The sequence below is a fragment of the Pelodiscus sinensis genome, chromosome 9, assembly GCF_052426305.1.
Source record: "Pelodiscus sinensis isolate ZL-2025 chromosome 9, ASM5242630v1, whole genome shotgun sequence".
Lineage (NCBI taxonomy): Eukaryota > Metazoa > Chordata > Testudines > Trionychidae > Pelodiscus > Pelodiscus sinensis.
The window spans coordinates 10,314,370-10,336,240 of record NC_143060.1 but is presented as its reverse complement, the minus strand read 5'-3'; the positions used below and the strand labels follow the sequence as shown (position 1 = coordinate 10,336,240).

The window sequence follows — 21,871 nt, the reverse complement described above, 5'->3', positions numbered from 1 at the left end:
CAGTTTACTGGTTTTGACTTAGAGCTTTTAGCCCATATAACTGAGCCAGACCATTTGTAGTGTGTACACTCACCTTTATCCTTTCGTGTTTTTTAAACTTTTGAATACTTTCTTGTGTTCTGAAACTTATTTTGATTTCTTCCCATTTTAATGTATCAAATCTTTTAAATCATTATTTGCCACCTGGTAGGCATTAGATTCATCAGTATGTTCAGATGTACGCGCACTTCAGTACGCGCACTTCAGAGCTTGAGTGGGTGCCTGTTTGTTTATTATGCGTGCATCTAGACTAATACATGGCCTTACTTCAACAGGCAGCTTTGCACATACACACAGACTGTATTATTGTAATATGTCTCATATTGTATCTTTCTAATAAAACAAGCTATTTTTATATATTTGAATCATACAAAAGTAGAGTGAAAAAATGTTAAAAACCTTAAATAAAACCAGGGAATTTTTCAGTAAAAATCGGTTTAAACTAAAAACAAAGGGGCTTACCTATGTCAAATCCTTCATGATCCTGGTCCTGACCTATAAAGAGTCTAGTGCCCAGATATATCCGAGGTGGCCTTTTTTTCCATGCTCCAACTTGACAGTTACAGTCATTGGGAACACTGTAATTGGTGTTATTCAAAGTCACAGGAGGTACACAATGACCTTGTAATATTATTTTGACAGACAAACTCTTACATGATTAATTCAAGACAGCAACTTTACTCTCTTGTATCATCACATAAGCACTTACCAGTTTTCTCCTGCTCTTCTTCTTATGCCTTAATTGTCCTTCTTGGTGCTGTATGCTGCATAAAAACTTCCTCTCCACCCACACCCACTTATTTCCGCAGTCTTTCCGACATGACTCTGACTAACACCACATTAAGGGTCTATTTCTTTATTTGGCTAATGTAATGGATCCCTTTATTTATTCAACTGTTCTTCCCTATGACTTGTTTCCAACTGGCTCTGTATTATCATGTCATATAAAACTAAAAACTTTAAGATTATCTGGTCATGGTTAAGGCTTTTGTTGCCTTGTAAAGTGCCACACACACCTACTGTGCTAAATGGAAATGTGGATAATAGATGAATGGTGGCAGGTAGAGGAAATCCTTTTCAGGGGAATCCCTGTCAGAACCAAACTGGTATTACAGGTTGGACCTCCAAAAACCAGGTCTCTCTGGTCTGGCAACCAGAGCATGGATGTTCCTGGACCAGAGAGTCCTGGCTAGGAGCCCCAGTAGCAAGAGGGCTGGTGGCTGAGGGCCTGGTAGGGGGGAGGGATCGTGGGTTAGGCGGCCGGTAGCAGAGGACCTCCCCTGGTCTGGAAAATTCCCTTGTTCAGGACTGGTCAGGTCCCGAACGAGTGCCAGACGAGAGAGGTTCAATCTATAGTAAGCTCACTTGTCAGTTCAGCTGGAGTATCACTAGATGCAAGTCTGAATCAGAAGTTAAACAAAATTACCTGTTTCATTGTTATAGTATTTAAGTTACGGCCCTTTGCTGTGTTGTTCCTATAGACAGTGAAAAGTCAATCTTAAGACTTCAAAAATGGGTTGTACCTTGAAAAGTGACTATGATCTTATCTATATGAGGATTTACTGTCCACTGATTTGTAGCACAGTGGCTAGTCTGGAGTAAATAAACTGCCGTGATATCATACACACAGACTGCTGTATCCTGTTTCAAGTTGTATAATTGTGTACACACAACAGAGACTTTGTGTGAAGTGTGTGTCTGGCATTCTGGGTGAGTATTATGCTGTCCTTTGCTTTGCATCTTGGCTTGCAGAGTCTGAGGTGTGTTTTTTTTGTTTGTTTGTTTTTGTCAAGACACGTTGTGGGATACCCAATAGAATTCTTGGACTTGCAAGTTCTGGCTTTTGATCCCTCCTCCCCCCACTCCCTGATTGCACTCCTGTTATCCCTTGTCACTGCCATTTTGAGAGGAAACTGCCATTTTCAAACTGCTGCCAGCCAGCATGGACAAAGCAGTGCTTCCCACAGTGATGCTGACAATTGTGACTATGCAGAAACTGTTGGTAAAGAGGTATTGTTTGAGTTTTCTGCTCTAGGTGGCTTTGGTTTTGGATTTCAGCCACCATGCAACCAAGCACTTCTTGCAACTGGGTACTAAGCAAGTGCTCCTGCACAAACTTTTCTTGGAGTAGCTTCACGTAGTTCAGTACTATTTCTGGGCTTGGGAAAGTACCAAGAAGTGGGAAAGGATTGTTCTGTACACTTGTGGTGACCGGTAGTGACACTGGAATTGTAGGCTGACAAAGCCAACTTTCCTACAGATCGGTGCAGAACCACTCTGGAGCTATAAAAGCAGCATAGCAACTTATGCACTGCTACAACTTTTTAGAATCAGGTCACAATCACCAACTGGAAGGCCGCCTCTTCTGACTCACTGGTCAGTAGCTATTTAATTTGGCATGGATGATCTGACTGACTGGAGCCATTGTGATTCAGGTGTATGCTGTTAAGAAAAAGGTACTGATGCAACAGTTTATAAAACTTGGCATGGACAGGAGGTTATTGTTTTGCATTGTGCAAAGGGGGTTCCCATATTGTTTTGGGGCAGTGGATGAGACGTGTGCCTCTACCCCGTGCAATCAAGCCTTGATTTATAAACAGAAAGGTCTATTTCTCCATGATGCACTGAAGCCTGATGGACAGGGTCATATACATAAATGTCGAGGGATCTGAAAATATCCAGTATTCTATGATCTTTTGATTTAGTGGCTCCTTGCCTTAATGAATAGTGAAAGGTTTGCTCCAGGATTACTATGGAAATTAGTCACTCTTGTCAGTCTAGGAGACCCTACATATCCTCGCCTTCCCTGTCTGTCTACATCTTGAATAGAAGAAAGGGGCTGTTTAACCATCATCTGAGCAGCTGTGCGATTGTATTTGGTAGGTGGAAGGGTAGATGGGGCTGTCTCATGACACAGTTATGGGGTGCAAAACACTACCTGCCTCAAATGATAGCGTATGCACCGCTGCTAGAGTTTTGTTTTTAATCCCTGGCCTTCCTATGAAGGTTTCTGAGGTTTTTGCTCTTGATGTGGCATTGTTTAGCTTCCCAGCTGTGACTCTTTTGGCCATCTACGTAGTGACGAATGTGAAGGCATCTTTTAGTGCATATTGGTAAGTTCTACCTGGACAGTTGTATCTCTTGAGATGATGAGGAGATGAAGGATCTCTACTTGGCTCCGAGCACATGCATGTGCTGTGGTGTGACACTGCTCTATTAGTATCACTTCAATGCCAACGTATTCAAATTCAGGAGCAAATTGATCAGTACTGACTGCATGCTAGCATTGAAACAGGGTGCTACGTTCAGGTAACTTGACCCCTATAGTGGAGAACATACAAGTAAGCAGATGGATTGGTGGTGATGGCACATAAATCAGTATGGAATAGCAGCTGGAGGACTGTCAAAGTAGTGCGCAAGAGCATTGTATGGACACACATGCTAGTCAGCACTAACTCGGTGTGTAGTGAACTTACTCTGTACAGGCTATACAGTTGGGCTGTGTCTACACTGGGCCACTTATTCCGGAAAAGCAGCCACTTGCTTTTCTGGAAAAGCAATGACGATCTACTGTAAAATTGTCAGTGTTTTTCCGGAAAAACTATGCTGCTCCCGTTCGGGCAAAAGTCCTTTTCCGGAAAAACTGTTCTGGAAAAGGGCCAGTGTAGACAGCACAGTAGTCTTTTCCGCAAAAAAGCCCTGATCGCGAAAATGACGATCGGGGCTTTTTCCGGAAATACTTATAACGGAAAACTGTTCCGTTTTAAGCATTTCCAGAAAAGGGTGCCTGTGTAGACGTAGCCTTGCTGTGCTTTTAAGGATTTGCATTGTGTGAGCAGGGCTTTTCAATGTGTGCAACTGCCCCCTTCTTGCCCGTAGACAATTCTTTGTAAAAATACCCCTACTTTGACAGGGTTTTGCTTCCTTTGTATATTCAAAGTTACATTTGCATATTTTACTGTGTGTCACTTCCTGATGTACTCCTGTTTTGTCTTGGCTAAACATCATTGTGAGAGAGTGAGTAGGATTCTATTCTGATTGTATATCATCAACAGAATGTTAAGTAAGTTTCAGCTGCATGATAAACTATGACCTCAGTTACTCCTGTAGTCATAAATCAAAAAGCAGTGTTAGGCTTCAAGAATCTGTAGTGCTAGTAGAGATGTGAGTCAGAACACAACTTGACTTTCAGATCTCATGTGGAGTTTGCAGGGCTGACACTTTAAAACGAACATTTTATTTGTAAGCTGTCCAATTGTGATATTATAATTCAGTGACTCATAAGCAGAATCCCAGAATGGAAAGAGACTTCAAGTGACAGAACAGAACTGAACTTGAATGAAATTTAGCAACATGCCATTTATAAGATGCTGACAAACTACAGTCACTTTTTCAGTGTAAATAATTATCATTATCACTTAATACTTTCCTGGGCTACCATAAAATATCTTGATAATTTTAGGTTGTATTTGGTGGTGCAGGTTTTATACTTAACTCTTAAGTATATGAATGGTGACTAGATGATTTTCAATAAAGTTTCAAGTGGTATGATTTCAGTATAGAAGCTCCTATGTCTTAAAAATGCAACAATTTTTTTTGAGGTGTTTCTCTGAATTACTGTATCTCAGCAGCCAGGTGATCTCTCTAACTTAAAAATGTAAACAATGGCCATATATTCACAAAGTATTCTGTGCTCCTAGTCTACAGGAATTCTGCTTTTTGGATCAGTGAAGCGATCTGAGCAAGGTAGTAATATGAAAAGCCAAAGGTTCTTTGCTTAACCCTGCGAAAGCTAAGGGAAACTACAGTCCTACGAGGAACAATATACTGGAAAACACATTACTTCATGTTCAAGAGGAATGCCCTAGAACCAAATTAAAAGATAGACCTCAGTCTGGAGACACTGCCATTTCCTCCTTCCAGTCCAAATAATTGCATGACTGCACCTGCACCCAAACCTGCATGTGGCTGGATGATATTTAATATTGGTATCGTGGCTCACCTAGAGGCTCAATGCAGGGCCAAGGCCCTATGGTCCCAAGCATGTATGTACACCTAACAGAAATAGCCCTTCACTTTCTCTGCACCTGGATTCAGTCAACACACGATAATGTTCTTCCTTATCCATTCTTTATCTCTATGTCAAGGGCTTTCATTCAGCATTAGACTGTTGTCCAAAAGATGTCTCATCTGTTCTTTCGACCAATAGAACCCAACCCAGAATAAAAGATGCTCACAGATGTCTACTGTATGTGTTTAAATGGGAGATAAGCAGCTCAATGCTAGATATTTTGTTCCACTGTTTTATAATGAAGAGTATGGAGTTCAGGATGGTGGTCTTTGCTTCTACTGTAATGGCTCAGAGAGGTAGCTGTGTTTATAACTTTGAAAACAACAGAGTCCTATGGCACCTTAGAGACTAACAAAAATATACAGAATCCTGAGCTTTCATGGGTAAAACCCGCTTCATCAGATTAACTGGAGTGGAAGCAACAGAAACCAAGATATAGCAGCAGAAGTAGTACCTGTCAAAGTAGGTCCATGTTAATGAGGCTAATTGAGTGGGGTGGATCCGCTATGATGGGAAGAATGGTTCTTGTAAAAGTCTAAACTACTTTTGTTGTATACAGAAAGAAAGGCAAAATTATCTAGTGGTAGACTCATTCCAGAAATAATTCATCACATTTTTGGCAATGTAACAGGAGACTTGACTTCTCAGTGACAAAGCCAAGGGTGATGAATTTGAACAATACTAGGAATCTAAAATCAAGTGGCATGTTGCATCAGCATGTGGATTGTAAATAGAACAGTGGACCCCTTTGAATTGGAAGTTTAGCTATATCTATACTATTCCACTGAGAGTTACCTTCCTTTAAAAATATTTACTCTTAATCTGCTTTTTAAGGGGACACTGTAAGGGTTATACAAATGGAAATGTTTGTAAAGCCTTCCCGCTCCCCCCTTCTCCAGTCCCCAGCCGCAAGTTAAAGAACTCTCTAGCTTCACTGGCAAACCTATAATCATCTTCTCCAAGTGAAGGTTTCAGTGTCGTGACAATCTCAGGGATTTTGCTATAGTCTACTCTACTATATATTTGAGAGAGTTTATCTCTGTCTGTTCAAGAGCTCCTCTTAAACATTAAGAACTAGGACCACCAAATTCGATATACAGTTTCCTCTAATCATAACTGAAAGCAAGGTAAGGGTTTGGTTGTGCCTTGAAATGGGATGTACTTGGAATGGGATTGCATCTCATGAAACCCAGAGAAAGGAGACACAGAATTACCATGTTGCTGAAAGAGGATGGCTGGAGGCCTTGCACTCCTCAGGCACTCTTTGGGGATGCTGAAACTTGCCTTCTCTTGCCCCCCCCACCCCCCGTCCTCCCAAGGTCCTACCGGAACATTGCTGGCTGTTCCCCTTAGGGACCGAGGAGAGAGTGCACAGTTTGATCAGGAGTCAGAAGTAGTATTGTTTTTTTTTTTTTCTCCTTCCTCGTGTAACATTCAGATGGGTGGGTTAGTTGTTGGTTTTGTTTTGGATTGGAGCATCTGCTTTTGTTTTTTTACGAAAAATTTAAAAAATGTTTAGCATTGATATGGCAGTACTGTCCATCTTTGGTATTTACATATTTGAATTATGGTCGTAGCTGAGCATCTCATAGTCCATAAAGTATGCCTTGCCAGAACACGCCTGTGCCATAGGAAGTACTGTTATCCCCATCTTTCATATGAGTGACTGAAGCACAGAAACAAAAAACAGGACTATGTAGCACTTTAAAGACTAACAGGATGGTTTATTAGGTGATGAGCAGAGAGTTTGAGTGATTTGCCCAGGTCACACAGGAAGGCTGTGGTGGAGCAGAGGGGCTTGACCCCAAATCCTACACTAGTATTCAAGTTTCTGATCTAAACTGCCCTTTCCCTGCTGTTATCACATGGTTCCTGGCTTGACAGACTTATGCCTTGACTTTGGCCATGCTACGTAACTTTTAAAGAATTTAATTTTGACCTGGATTCTGTTTAAATCAATGTTTCTCCCCCTCCATTTAATACTTTTTTTTCTTTTCTAGGCATGTACCGGTATTGAAAATATTGATGAAGCTATTACTTTGCTTGAACAAAATAACTGGGATTTAGTGGTAAGTATTTCTGAGAAATGATTTTTGGAGCACAAGTTCATATACTTGTTGGTATTGTGACTTTTTTCTGTTAAATACATAATTCATAGGAGAATTTGCTACCTGTTGATTAGATCCAAGTGTAACTTTTGCATGTATAAAATAATTAAAGGTAACCTTTTATAAAGACAATTTGTAGATATAAGAATCTTGAAGGATTTAGACAGTACCTGTAAAAGAAATAGGAAGTAAACCACTTTCTTAAAATAAGCTATTTTTGAATATCTTAATTTTGCCACTGATATTTTTTTTCTTGCTGCCATTTATTTGTATTGCAGTAGTGCCTATTGGATCAAGAATCAGCTTCCCCTAATCTCCTTCCTCTCCCCCCACTTTCCCTTCTAGATCTGGTGTTGTCCAGATACTAATAAAAAGTCTCTATCCAACATTTCACAATCTATGTTGTTTTATGACTCAGTGTGTGGATGAGACAAACATGGCGGTGGGCAGACAGGCAAGGTTCCAGAAAAAATAAGCAAATCTGTGTTTATTAAGCAGAAATGTTGGCTTACTGCCTGGTTAGGCCTTGTGATCTGGTAGTGTCCTGTAGGTATTGTAGGAGAGGTTAGTCATAAGGCGGAATTTGATGGCTGCTAAGGTAGTGGTTCAGGGATGTTATCCAGGAAGTTTTCCCATTTATGACCTTTTTGGGTTTTTTTCCTTTGACTTTTCTCTGGCACTAGTGACATTGACCCTTTCCTCTGATAGCTGCCATAGAACTGGAATATATTATGTTTTTTTCTTAGTAAAGCCAAGTAGCTTATAATGGAAATAAAAATTTGGGAAAGATTTTCAATAAGCTAATTTTAAAAACTAAGTCCAGGCAGAAACCTTTCCAGTCAGGCACCCTTGGGACCAGATTGGTGTCGAACCGGAAAATGTGCCAAACCATGGGAGGCCAATATTGTCCATCAGCTTTATCAACACTTCTACTGCTTACTGGGCTTTCAGAAAACATTTAGGAGTAAAGTAGAGCTAAATAACAGCACAGAACACTGAGAGCCAGGACTGATGGCTGTAAACAAGCTTTATGGGACCGAGGGGAACTTGGCCACACCTATGATAAGTGGACATCTGGCTAACTAAAATCATGCTGGACTAGAGAGGTTCAATGTGTATTTAACAATTTGCCTTCTTTAGAATAATTAAACATTTGTAAAAAGACTGTTGGGAAGCTATTGATCTTACACTGAGAAAAATGCAAAATGGAGCTGTTAAGATACAGATTGTTGGTTGTGTGTTAATTGTAAGAGAATGATGATAAGATAGCAAATTTTGAAAACCAAATAGAATAAACTAGCCAAACACTGATATGTGCAAATGAAACAAAGTGTATTTTCTTAAGCTTCACAAACAATATTTTAAGATTTTTGCCAAATGATCACTTCCCCTAAAAAAAACAATAGACTGCTATTTCCTCTATCTAACCAGGGTAATAAACCTTTACATGGATTATTTTTTGCAATTAAAATAGACTTTGTGATAGGATGTTGTCATGACATGTCTCCTGTCTGGAACGTCTGTTTGCCTGCTCACTTATGGTGACTCCTATGTATTTTATTCAGATAAATAATTAATGCATCAAACTGAATATTTATTACCTTGAAGTCTGGATGTAGGAAAGGGGGCCTCAAATGTATTACAAGTGCTTGTGATGCTGGTTGACAGAAGAGTGATGAAGAAATATGAGGACAGTGAAGGAGAGTAATCTTATTTTGTGATGGCAGGACATCCTGGGATGCAATGTCAGATGCAAGACTGAACAGAAGGGGGGAAGTGAATAGTTGAAGTTGTGAGAGCTAATAACTTATCTAGAAATAAAATGTAGGGGGAAAGAGCTGATCCAAGATACAACCTTGACAGACTGATGGGAAGTTGGAGATAGAGAAAGAAGTGCTAGTAAAGGAGATTCTGAAGGAAAAATTGGAGAGAGAGAGGGAGAATTGGGGGAGGGTGGAGGAAGAAACGGTGGGTAGTGTCACGTAAAGGAATGCTAAACTGTTCCTGAGCCAGTGCGTAAGTCAGGAAGCATGAGACTGGAGAAGAGGCACTTCAGTGGTAGTGGGAGGTGGCTTACCTTTTGATGAGAATAGTCGTGGTGGAGGGAAGGGAGAAAATGCCAAATTGACTTGTGCTAACAGGGAATTGAAGGAGAGGAAATCAAGGTGGTGAGTGAGCATGTTTAAGAAGCTTGAAAGTGGATAGAGATAGAAAATGGGATGATAGTTAGAGGCAGGGTCAAATGTTAGGTTGTCAAGAGCAGGACTGCTAGAGATGTCAAAATGAAGATGAGACAAGGGGCATGGTAGGCTTATGAGTTAAGACAACAGTTCATTTGTAATTTTAACACAGGATATGGAATTAATGTGTAGTGTAGGATGTTTTCCTGGTCCCTGGCTTTACTCCTGAGTTGCTCAGTGGCACAGTTGCAAGGTTAAGCTAGGTTTGAGAGAGAGAATAGAATGAACAGAAGTGATGAAAGAAAGGGGGGAAGGGAGGAGTTCAGAGAGTGGCTCTTAAAAGCGATAAAGTAAAATTTTTCACCTTGTCACAGAAGAGATTTTCCATTAATTTTCAATCAAACTTGTTACATGGGTCACATCATGATCCCAAGGCCGCTCTGAAGCAGTTCTCCAGAATGTTCATAGTTTCTTCCTGAGCTATGTAGAGCTAAATGTACAGTGTGTAGAATTTCAGGAGCACCCTTCTCTCCGCATTCTTGTGCTCAAAATTTATCACCTGGCATGTTGTCAGGAGAATTTCAGCAGGGTATCGAGAGAAATTCAAGTATGTAAATCAGAAGCCAAATGAATTGTGCAAGGATATGGACATTCTACGTTCCAGGACATTCTTGCAACACTTAAAAAATGCAAATCAAGCAACCCCAAGCCAAAGAATTTCTAATCTAAGGGAAGGGAGCTCACTTTCTGTTTAGAAATGTAAAGAAACACCAATGGTCCTAGCAAAAATAGAGATGCTCATGGGAATTCTAGAAGTTCCAAGAGAATGAAGAAGACTTTAGTTCTTATCAGTTGTGGAGTTTGGAGAAAAGTTTTCAGTACAGTTACCCTCCTCAGTGAATATGTTGAATCACAGTTCAGATCTACAATCCAGCCTAGTAATTCTCAATATAGCTACTTATTCATTGAACATTGGGACCTAGCTTATTCAGTATCCTGTTTAATGCTGCCCATGTCTTCATAAGACAGATAATGATTTACTTAGACATATGGAAAATGTTAAATCACTGATGTATATGAACAAGAACTCTCTCAATCCTTTAGGTTGTTGATGTGCTACTAAAGCTCATTTGCTCAAGATCCAGTTCTGTTCATCAGCTCCATGAAGACAATATAGATATCCTGTCTCTTGCTCATTAAATGTTACTTGGAAGTAGTGAAGCTACAGATTGCTTTCCTCTCTCCCTTCCCCCTGCGCAAAAAAAAAAAAAAAAAAAAATCACATGGTGTCCATCGAAAATTTCATGCTCTCATAGCTCTCCCCAGTCCAACCATCTCCCTTTATTTCCTATAATTGAATATTACAAGGTGAAAAGAAAACCCACCCAGCAGCAGAGTGGGGGTGCAGGGTCTGGGCAGGAAGGTGGATGCAGGAGTGGACTGGGAGTGGTGTGTGTGTGTGCGCGGAGGCCGCTTTCTCCCATCTGCCAGGCACAGTCTGTGGATCTGGACCTGGCTTGCCTGACTCTGGCCTGGGAGGCTCTGGGCTTCCCCCCTGCAGTGGAGAGCTGGCGTTCCAGCCCCATGGTGGGGATTGAGGGGACTTGCAGGGTTGGAGCGCCAGCACGGACTCCCCAATGTTAAGGGGGGAGCCACAAGCCTTGGGAGCTGGAACCATGCAAGCCAAGGGCTTAATCTGGCCCCCGGGCCTTAGGTTCCCCACGCCTGGAACCAACCCATTTACTTATCCATACTTTTTTTTTTTTTCCCTTAAGGTGCATGCGAATGGGATGGAGGCCACATTCCATATACTGACTGTTTACAGAGCTTTTTACACTGAAAGAACAAAAACATTAGGAAATCACCTAGAGTATTAGTTTCCATAACAGAATGCTCGATGGGTCAAACCATAATGGATATCAGGATGCATCCATTTTTGCTACCAAAACAACAATCTATGACCTCCATTGGGAGTTCACACAAACTCCACCAGAACACTGGCAGCATTTGTTACCTTACTCAATAATATCCTTATCACTAATATTTGTAAAGCATCAGCCCATACATCTACTCAACACTATATTTGAGAACAACAATCGACATTGGATACTCACTTTGGACTTAGGGCATTATCCATAGTCAACAGACTAACTCTGAAGTCCCTCCATTCCACTGAGGGGCACTGCTCACCAGTCACCTAATGTGGAGCACCCACAGGGACAGGACACTCCTTGAAGAAGAGGGTTATTCTCCTTGTGCAGAAACTGAGATTCTTCGAGATGGTTGTCCCTGTGGGTGCTCCCATACCGTTTCTCCTCCCTTTTCCTTTAGCATTTCAGGCTGATTCTCTGAGGTAGAGAAGGAAAAGGAGGATGGTTGGCTGAGCACTGCTATGAATCTGCTTGGAGTGGCGGGAGATGGCTATCGCATATGTGCAGCCCAATTGAGCACTGCTACCATCATTTTACAAGTGCAGAGTGTCAAGACCCCTAATGTGGAGCATCCGCAGGGACAACCATCTTAAAAACCCTTAGTTACTGCACAAGCTGAGTAATCCTCTTCTTTTGTTTATGTGCAAAATGAATCCTGAGGAAATTCTAAGTCCTACCTATGTGATTGTTTTCTCTCCAGCTCCAGGTCTTGAAGTCTCTTCGTCAACCTAGATTGCTTTACATTGCATTTGCTTGTTTTTTATTATACGGTAGATCTTGGTAATAAGAGCTAAGGAAAAGCGTGAGTCGTAGGGACTCAGAGCAGCTTTAAATTACTGCTTGTGTCTCTCTAACTTAGATCACCAGGGGTGTGAGAGCGCCACCTGCTGGGCAATGCAAGTTATACCAAACTTAGCACCAATGTGGAGAGCACTATGTTGGTGGGAGCTGTTGTCCTGCAAACTTAGCTACGGTCTCTCCTGGAGGTGGAGTAATTATGCTGTTGAGAGAACTCTCTTATCAGCATAGAACAGGAGTGGGCAATAATTTTTGCTAAGGGGCCACTCCAAGGTTTTGGTAAGTAGTCAAGGGCCACAGTTTTCTGTGGCAGGGATAGAATCATAGAATCATAGAATAATAGGACTGGAAGGGACCTCGAGAGGTCATCGAGTCCAGCCCCCCGCCCTCAAGGCAGGATCAAGCTCCGTCTACACCATCCCTGACAGATGTCTATCTAACCTGTTCTTAAATATCTCCAGAGAGGGAGATTCCACCACCTCCCTTGGCAATTTATTCCAATGTGGAATCTGGGATGGAGGTTGGGTGCAGAAAGGAGCTCAGGTAGGGGATGCAGAAGGGGGAGGGAGGTTGTGACCTCAGGAGATTGAGGTGCAGGATCTGGGAGGGGGTAGAGGTGCAGGAGTGGATTTTGACCTGGGGAAGAAAGGGGTACAGGGTCTGAGAGGGAATTGAGACCTGGGGGAGGAGGGTTGCAGAGCTTTGACCTGGGGCAGAGGTTTGGGGTGCAGGGTCAGGGAGAGGGTATGGGTGCAAGAGAGGATTCTGGCCTGGGCGAGGGGAGCGTAGGAGGAAGTGCAGGGTCTGGGAGAGAGTATGACCTGGGGTGGGGATGGGGATAAAAGGGTTTGGATTGTGATTTGGGGCAGGGAGTTGGGGAGCAGGTAGGATGCCAGAGGCAGGCTCTGGCCGGGAGTTGCTTCCCTTAGGCAGCACCTAGCCAGCAGCCCAACAGGGACCCTGCCTGTGGGGCAGCCCCAAGGCTGCTCAAAATGGCTGCAGGCTCCCTCCATGTGCCTCCAGCTCGCATTGTCTAGAAATTGGCCAATGGGAGCTGCGATGATTGGCATGGGGCGGGGGCAGCATGGTAATCTCTCCTCCCCCTGCCAGAGGCACACAGTGCTGAAAAGAAGTTGCTAGCCATTTTGGGCAGCCTCAGGCTGCAGCAGGTAGCAGGTTGAATCAAAAAACTTGGTGGGCTGTATCTTGCCTGCCTCTGGCATAAACGTCTACAGTGGCGCAGGTGAATCAGTCAAAGTGCGCTGATGTAGCGCTTCTAGTGTAGATTAGCCCTTTCTGGTAAGCAGAGGCGGGTTTATTATGGTCAGTTTCCTGTTTGCAGAAAATGTGATAAACAATTCTAAAATAGGGCTTACTCATTTGAAATAATTTTTTTCCCCACTGGTAATGATAGAAATTGTATTGTATGCTCCACTTAAGACCGTGGTCACCAACCTGTTGATCAGGATTGATTGCGAGGCTTTCAGGGGCCCCCCTCGCTGCCCTCCCACCCCCAAGAAGAACCCCGCGCTGAGGCTACCTCCAGCAACAACGGAGGTAGCACGGTCTTCCTGCGGGGTTGGGGGGAGGGCGGGGGAGGGAGGGAGAGTTCTGCAGCTGTGCGCCAGGTCCCGGAATTGCGCAGGCTGCTCTTTTCCTTCCCTCACCCTGCTCCCCAAACAGCTGGCACGGTACCTAAAATGCCAGTTCATTGCGTGCTGGGGACTTTCTTCCCCTGCTGCCTTCCTGTGCGTGGGAGATGGAGTGGGAATCCGGGACTGTGCTAGCTCCAGCTGCTCAGGCAGTGCGCACTGCTGTGGGGAGAGGAGGAGCAGGGCACGCACTGCCCGAGCAGTTGGAGCTAGCACAGTCCCGGATTCCCACTCCATCTCCCGCGCACAGGAAGGCAGCAGGGGAAGAAAGTCCCCAGCGTGTGACGGACCGGCGTTTCAGGTACTGCGCTGGCTGTTTGAGGAGCGGGGGAGCAGCCTGTGCACTTCCTGGGCCTTGGCACACAGCTGCAGGATCCCCAAGTACTGGTCCCTGTCTATTCCCCTGCCCAGACCCCCACAAGTACCCTGTCCCCTGCCCTGGCACCCAGTGTCACCCTGTCTCCTGCCCCCACCAGCACAATCAGGGCTACATTAGTGAGGCTTGAGGGGTTTTGGAGGAGTTGTGTTTTTGTATCTCATTTGTGTGGCACCAACTGACTTTTCTGTGGGTCAGTTACCCCTGACTCAAAACAGGTTTCCCACCCCTCTCATAAATAAAGACAAAGCTGAAACCTTTTGTGTTTGACATAATATTTTATTTAAAAATGAAGCGTGGGCAACAAACCACCAATTGGGGCCAAGCCCTCATCTGGCCACAGCATCATAACATTCCTGTACAACTCACCCCAACCCAAATCTGAGCCTATCATACACTGGAACCCCCTGTCCGGAGCCTCTTACATCCTCAAACTCCTACACCCCCACATCTTCAGTCTTCTGCCACAACACTTTTGCGCCATTCACACACAGCAAATCTGTGTCCTGAACCCATCATACTCCCAACCTCCCTGCCTTGAGCCCCTCACACACCCCAACCCAAACTCCTGAACCCTCACATCCACAAATACTGTGGCTTGCTCAGCATCCCAATCTTCCACCTGAGTCCAACACTCTCCAGCCTGGAGCCCCCTCCCTGAGCCAGCATTCCCTTCTCCACATCCTCCTGCATCCAAATTCCCTCCCAGAGCTTGCACCTCTCGCCTTTTCCCACACCCAAATCCCTCATGCCCACACCCAGGGGGTGGATATAGGGCAGGGCGAAGGGGGCGGCTGCCCCGGGCCCCGCGCATGCGCATGGCATCACGGCACATGCGCCGTGGCAAAGGGGGGGGCCCCCGCGGAGTTACGCTGCCCGGGGCCCTGCAAAACAGTCATCTGCCCCTGCCCACACCTCCTGTCTCAACCCAGTGAGGGTATGGCTAGACTACAGAAATTTTTCCAGCAAACACGCTCTTTTGGCAGCCCTTGTATTTTTCGTTCCATGGGAATAAAGGGGCTTCCAAAAGAAGGGTTTTTCCAATATTTGGCCCACTCTAGACAGGCCAACTATTGGAAAAATCTCTTCTGACAGAAGGATAGGAAAAAAGTGGCAGTGTAGCTGTACCCTGAGGGTGTATAAGGGCTGGGGATAGCAAGCGATGGAGAGAAGGGGAACAGAGGGCAGGGCCTCAAGGAAAGGGTGGGGATTTGGGGAAGGGATGGGGTAGATCTTGGCTTGTCCTGACATTTAAAAAGTGATCTTGGGTGTAAGAAGGTTGAAGACCACTGACTTAACATAATAGTATCTAGCTCTAAAAATACTATGATTCCATCCTTATATATTGGGTTCATTTTTCTAACTTCACATAGCTATTTCATATAAATGCAATGTTCATAAATTTCCAAAACTCTCAAAATGGCAGTGATAATCTTTATTTAAAAAATGTTTTTAAAATTTGCCTTTTTACATCCAGAAATATGTTGCCTGCTGTATTTAACTTCTTTTATTCCTTCTGCTGGAAGTGGTTCAAAGCACAGTGTAATTGCAGTAAAACCAGTGGTTTAGCGCACCTGTAAATGTGATGACTTGCAGTTCCTCTTACACGACTTCCAAGAATCAGCTGACAAAAACTGTTCTATGCTCTGGGAAAGAAAAAAAAATGTGGCTTTTAACACCTGTTTTTATATTGCTTCAGCTCCACAGCTGTAGTATTTTTTTGGATAACTTAATAGTATTTCTCTTCGCTAGTTTTCTTTTAAAAGGAACACTTGTTTAATAACTGACTTTGTAGGAGGCTCAGATAAATATTATATATACTGTAGAGTTTGTGATAAAACAGTGCACCTTAACATTTATTTTTACTGTTTTTAAAAGAAAGGCCTTGACTTTCTACAGAGAATGATTTAAAAAGCTGAATTGGAAAAGATGAACTCTGATTTTACAACTTCTTTTTCCCTTGATGTCCAGTTATGGATGGGATTCCTAGGTGGAAAATTGGTGTTTTTCTTATTGCTGGTTATCAGCAATCTTTATGTGTAAGCTTTATTGCTCTCTGTGTTGGCCTTTGTTTAGCCTTTTTATTAAGGGCATAAATAACCCTTTAAATGGCGCTTAGACCGACAGCTGGAGCTGTCTTGTTGGAATGAATGATATATATAATATAAAGTTTGAGAGTCTGTATAGTTTCAAGCCCTCTTAATTCTATGAAATGGAAGATGATGGCTGGATGCTTCTAATAGATCTATTTATTTAAATAATAATAATACCTATGCCTAACTCTTATGTAGTGCTTTCCATTAGCAGACAATTAAAAAGAAAGAGCTTAATGTGCACAAAAAAAGAGCAAGCTAATGTTGGACAGAGGTTTGGTCGATTCATTTTTGATTTATTCAGAAACAAGTGTCCCTTAAACGAAGGCTTTTATTAATTTTTTTCTGTGTTTGAGATATAAAGATATCTGCATTTAGAAAGAAAATCTCCGAAGATACGCAAGTACCTATTACAAATGGTAACATGGTGGTGTCCATCTCATCTGATGAAATGTGTTTTACCCATGAAAGCTCATGATTTATATTTGTTACTCTCTATGGAGCCACAAGACTGCTCTGTAGTTTTTTTTTTTTTTTTTTTTTTTATGGTGGGAACTGATAGACTTGTAAGGATTTCTCCCACCAATTGTAGCTATTTTAGGTGGTATATAACATGCAGTTGTGTGGTCTTTCTGTTTCACTATTGGCTGCCAGTGGAGAGTTCCCTTGACTACTGCTTTCAGATTTTTTTTTTTCCTTCAGAAATATATTCCTCTGCCTCAAATTCTGCCATTTAAAAAATTTAAATAAAAGCAATAGTGCCTTGGAGCTGTGGATGACAGTTGTTCCCTCTCATGTAGCCTTCAGTCACATTAGAACTTTGAACAATTTGTGGCATTAAGTATCCCACTGAGCGTTCATTCCCCAGATTACTGGGGCTTGACTCTTGCAAATATCAGTTTGATTAGTTATGTGCTGCCTTCCTAACTTACCTATGCAGTATAAAATTGACACAGGATTGCCCTTAAGTATGGGACAGAGTAGCTGTGTGGTATTAAGCAGCTGCTATATTGTATGCCACAACTGGCTGTGCTTCTGTGATTGGTGCAGTGGTGTGTGAATATATATTGTGGTTGTGAGATCCATATGATTTATCTTTAAAATTCAAGAAAGCTGCTCAGAGATTTGCAGTATCTGAAGAACAGTACAAGTTAGTGCAGAGGAGGTTGTTAAACACCCTTAAAACGTGTTCATTTACTTCAGAATTTTATTGGTCTATGGTATGGGTTTGACAATATTCAGTGTTGGACTAGGTTGGGCACAAAAGCTTTATTTTATTTAAAATTTGGGATTTCTCATTTCCCATTGGATTCAGTTCATGATTATAGTCACCACAGATTGTTTGGTAGCAGGCTCTTAAATCATGTTATGACTCAGGAAAAAATGTCTTTAGATTAATTTAAGAAACTTCTATTTTTTTCTGTACTCCTTACTGAGATAGGTAGCATCTTTCACCCCCTTTTTGGGTTGTCCCTTCCCTAAAGAGCAGCTAACCAATTAGAAACGTGAAGATTTTCGTTAACCTTTGGATCCTTTCTCATGATACAGCTTCAGTTTCTCTGCCGTATCTGAAGGCAGTTACAGCAGCTTGTACTTCCCGAGTCTTCTGTGAAACAGGATGGATAAAACCCACAACTAATTTTTGATTGCCAGTTCTTTACTTTGTTCCCACTTTATAATCTGAAATAAAATATCCATTTTAGCAACTGGTTTCTCTAGTTACCTAGTTGTCAGAAGAGCTTTAGATATTTATATAGAGGTGTGTGGTGTGGGGGTGTGTTTTTTTTGTTTGTTTTTTGTTTCATTTAAACCAAGAAGTTTCACACAGAAATCTTCATATGAATTGTAAAAGACAAATCCCAGGGCCTTACTAACATCTTTATTCTAGGGACAGCACAAAGACCCAGTGCCATATTTGCAGCAAGCCCTACCTTCTGCTATAGATCGAATTTCTCCAAGTCAAGAGAGCAGAAATGCTTGGATCAATCTATGCTTCCACCTGTCAACCGTTCTCCATCATGGTTTGAAGTTAGTGGGATTTGTGCTTCTAAATTGTTTCTGAAAATATCACCTGCAGCTGCTTACATGTGGGTTTAGCACAGTGCTCAAATCCTAAAAAAGAAGTGCTGGAACATACTCATAATTGATAGTACTAGAAGTACCAGAACACTGTTCTAGATCCTTGTAGAAGTGTCAGAATGGCCTTTCAGAGAGCTCCAGCATGATTTGATCATGGTTCAGCAGCCAGTCTAACTTTAGGCTCTTTATATTGGAAATTGTTGGCCTGTAGATATAAAACAAACTAACCAACTAAAAAAAAAAACCACCTTGTAATGACAACCTGCTTTGACACCAGTTTCTAGGGTTGCCAGATGGTTTAACCACAAATACCAAACCTTCCCTACCCCTCCTCCCCCCCGGGGGGAAAAAAAACCGGGAAAAAATGTGTTTGAAAAAAAGGGGGTGGAGGAACCAGAGTTGTTGGGGGAGGATCCAGAGAGTTAAGCGCAAAAAAAAAAAAAATTAAAAATTAAAAAAACAGCATGCCCCTTTAAGAACAGGAGGGGCTGAGCTCTGCTTCTCCTAACAGGCTGCCTGCAGCCAGTGGCCATCTTGCCTCCCTCCCTGCTCCAGGCCAGACAGCTCACCTGCAGAACCAAGTAAGTGGCGGGAGGGCTGGGCCCAATTGCTGACCCTGTGTAGGGTTGCCAGATGTCTGGTATTGACCTGGACAGTCTGGTATTTTTGCTCCCTGGCTGGGAAAAAATCAGAAAATACTGGATATTTTAAGTGTCCAGTATTTTCTGAATTTTTTTACCGGACAGGAGCCGAAAATAAAGAACTGCCTGGGTCAATACCAGACACCTGGCAACCCTACCAGTTTCCAACTGTTCATTGACATAATTGTTCTTTTCTTATTGCTGTTACAACCAAATTTCTACATTTGGTCTGTTTGAATGACAAGATAAAGGAGAGTGTAACTTCCAACTGTGAGCTCTCTTTTACCCTCCCAATATGTTTCCTATATGGTAGTAAGAAAAAGTTATAATTTCCTTAACTTTCTGCTACTAGCTCAGTCTGGCCTGGCATGAATAACTAACATTCCAGCTCACAATACCTATATTATGTTTAGCTGTTATCCAAAATCTATGACCCTTTCCATTTGTTAGGCTGGGATTGAAATCTTTATAAATCAGTTTGGCTTGCTGTACTGTTTCTATAGCAAGTGAGTTTTGGATGTAATCACTTGTTAGGCCAGTCCATCCTATTTAGGTTGTGGGAATACTATGTCATAGCCTGCTAACCTGATAGGAATAAGTATCAGTGGTTCCACAGCTTTCTTAGTATCTAAGGCTAACGAGCTTTGAACTACTTGGATTTGAAATCAGAGTTCTTCTGTTAGACCTGCCTGTAAAGCTTATCAAAGAGGGTTCTGCTTGTCCTGGTTTGAAATCCATTTTCCTTCTTCAACTTAGTCTTGGTTCATGGCACCTTATTCCTTAATACTCAGTGCAACCCATCTAATAATGATACTGTTGATTATACTAGTTTCCCAAGACAACAGACCTGGACATACAAAACATTCCAAGATGACTGAGTAGTTGCATCTTGGAAAAGGGACAGTAGAAGAAGTGTTGAAAAGTAAGAGTGATTGGTGCTGACTGGCTCTATCAAGTATGATGTTAAAAGGAGATGTCTCTTAGAGGCATGTGCTGCACTAAAGCTGACAAAATTATGGACTGATGTAAACATGTTTTGTACCAAAGGGAAAACATATCAAACTAGTTTACTGCCAGTATTACTCTGTCATGATCTGAAAGCAGCTGCATTAAATTAGTCATCAAAAGGCTGGGGGCAACAGGGATGAGAGGTCTTCAAACAATGAGGAATGATTTTAAGACAAATGAATAAGTTTAAAAAGGAGAGTAGGAACTAAAGACAGGTATGGGATTGACTGTGGTTGGAAAGGATGATACTAATGGAGACACTGTGGAAGGCAAATAAATGTTGGGATAGCAAAGAAAATAATGCAAACACACCTGAGAACAGTCCGACCTAGAGGTTGACCACTGACTAGTTAGTAGGACGATGAGTGGAGGGACATGACCAGGCTCAGCTTAACAGAGGAATGAGCCCTGGACATGAATGAATAGCAGTTCTGTTAAGGATGTCAATGTGTAGTTGACTAAATAATTAACTGATAACTTAAGCTTATTGCTTAATCCTGTCGACTACATGCACTTCTTCCCTTCCCCTGCTGCCTCTGTATCAGTGATTGGTATCAAATGTATCAGAGGCAGCAAGGGGGTTGGGAAGAGGGAGCCAGTGCCTGTGAGGAGCTGGCTTTAAGCAGGGTCCCAGATCTCCCCTCCTCCCCAACCCCACACTGTTGCCTTGGATAGAGAGTCAGCAGTGCGGGGGGTGAGGGTGCAGGCTGGAGCCAATATGTGCAGGGAGCTGGCTGCCTCCCTCATGCTGCTGCCTCTATCAGACCACCTCCGTCCGCAGTGGGCTCAGGTTCGCTACAGACAGAAGCTGGTCCACAGCAGCAGCCCCTCTTGGAGGTGGAGTGGTGGGGGGCAAGCTCCCAATGGACAGAGGCTGCTCTGCATCCCATGGATCAGTCTCTGTGCATGGGGAACCTGGTCCCACTGTGGAAAGAGGCTGGTCTGTGGCAGCAGCCCCTGTCTGTGGGGGTGGAAGGGGTCTGGATCCCCCTGCAGACAGGAATTGCTGCCGAGGACTAACCTCTGTTTATGGGGAGCTCAGACCCCCACGGACAGAGGCTGCTGTCACTTCGTGATGTTGCTGCTGTATCAGAAGCAGCAGAGCAGGGGGCAGGCAGCCGGTCTGCACAGGGGACTGATTTTTCGACTGGCTCCAGTGTGACTGTGTCAGAGGCAGCAGCATAGGGTAGCAGGGAGCTCCCTGGGAATAGGACCATGAGTGCACTGGTTGCTGGCCCTGCCCCTGGGGACTATTAAATAGTCTTTTAACTGCTAAGATTTCATGTGGTTACACGATTAGTTACACAACTAGTCAATTACACGATATCTAACTTCCCTAGATGCTGTACTGCTCCCTGTGTCCCTGAAGATGCTTTTGCATGATGGAGTATTTTTTTTTTTTTTTTTTAAAGTTTGTAGTCACTTAGTTAATGGATAGAAAGTCTAAACTGTTTCCATAGTTAATACTGAAGCTATTGTGCTTTGACATGGCAGGTTTTTTACTGGTAAGAAAATTTTAAAATAAAAATACATTTTTAGCCCCTGTTATGGAAGCTTTTCTAAAGAAGCTTAACTTTAAGTACAGAGGTAATCAAAATGGGACTGTTCATGGGAGCAAAATGTATATATCTGTTTGGGTGTCTGTAGAATGAGGGCCTTAATTTTCAAAATTTGTTTGTTGCCGGTAACAGGTTTTTTTTGTAAACTTTAAATGATTCTGTACCCATGGTGTCATGGGGGGGGGGGACACTTTATAAACTAGCTTCATTATACATTTTAATCTAAAGTTGTAATAGCAGAACACTTTCAAATATAGCTTTACAAAATCCTCCATGTTGAAATTATTTTTAAAAAAGTGATATAAGCCATGATTACCATGATTTCAAATGGTTCCA

At 42.7% G+C, this 21,871-nt stretch overlaps 1 protein-coding gene across 2 annotated transcripts in view; it reads left to right on the top strand.

Moving 5' to 3' along the window:
* Positions 1-21,871, top strand: part of FAF1 (Fas associated factor 1) — a 305,232-nt gene that overhangs the window by 24,936 nt on the left and 258,425 nt on the right. For both annotated transcript variants that reach the window (XM_075935955.2, XM_075935954.2), the window contains exon 2: positions 7,111-7,179. In XM_075935955.2, the coding sequence (XP_075792070.1) occupies positions 7,111-7,179 (69 nt within the window). The remainder of the gene's footprint in view (positions 1-7,110; positions 7,180-21,871) is intronic.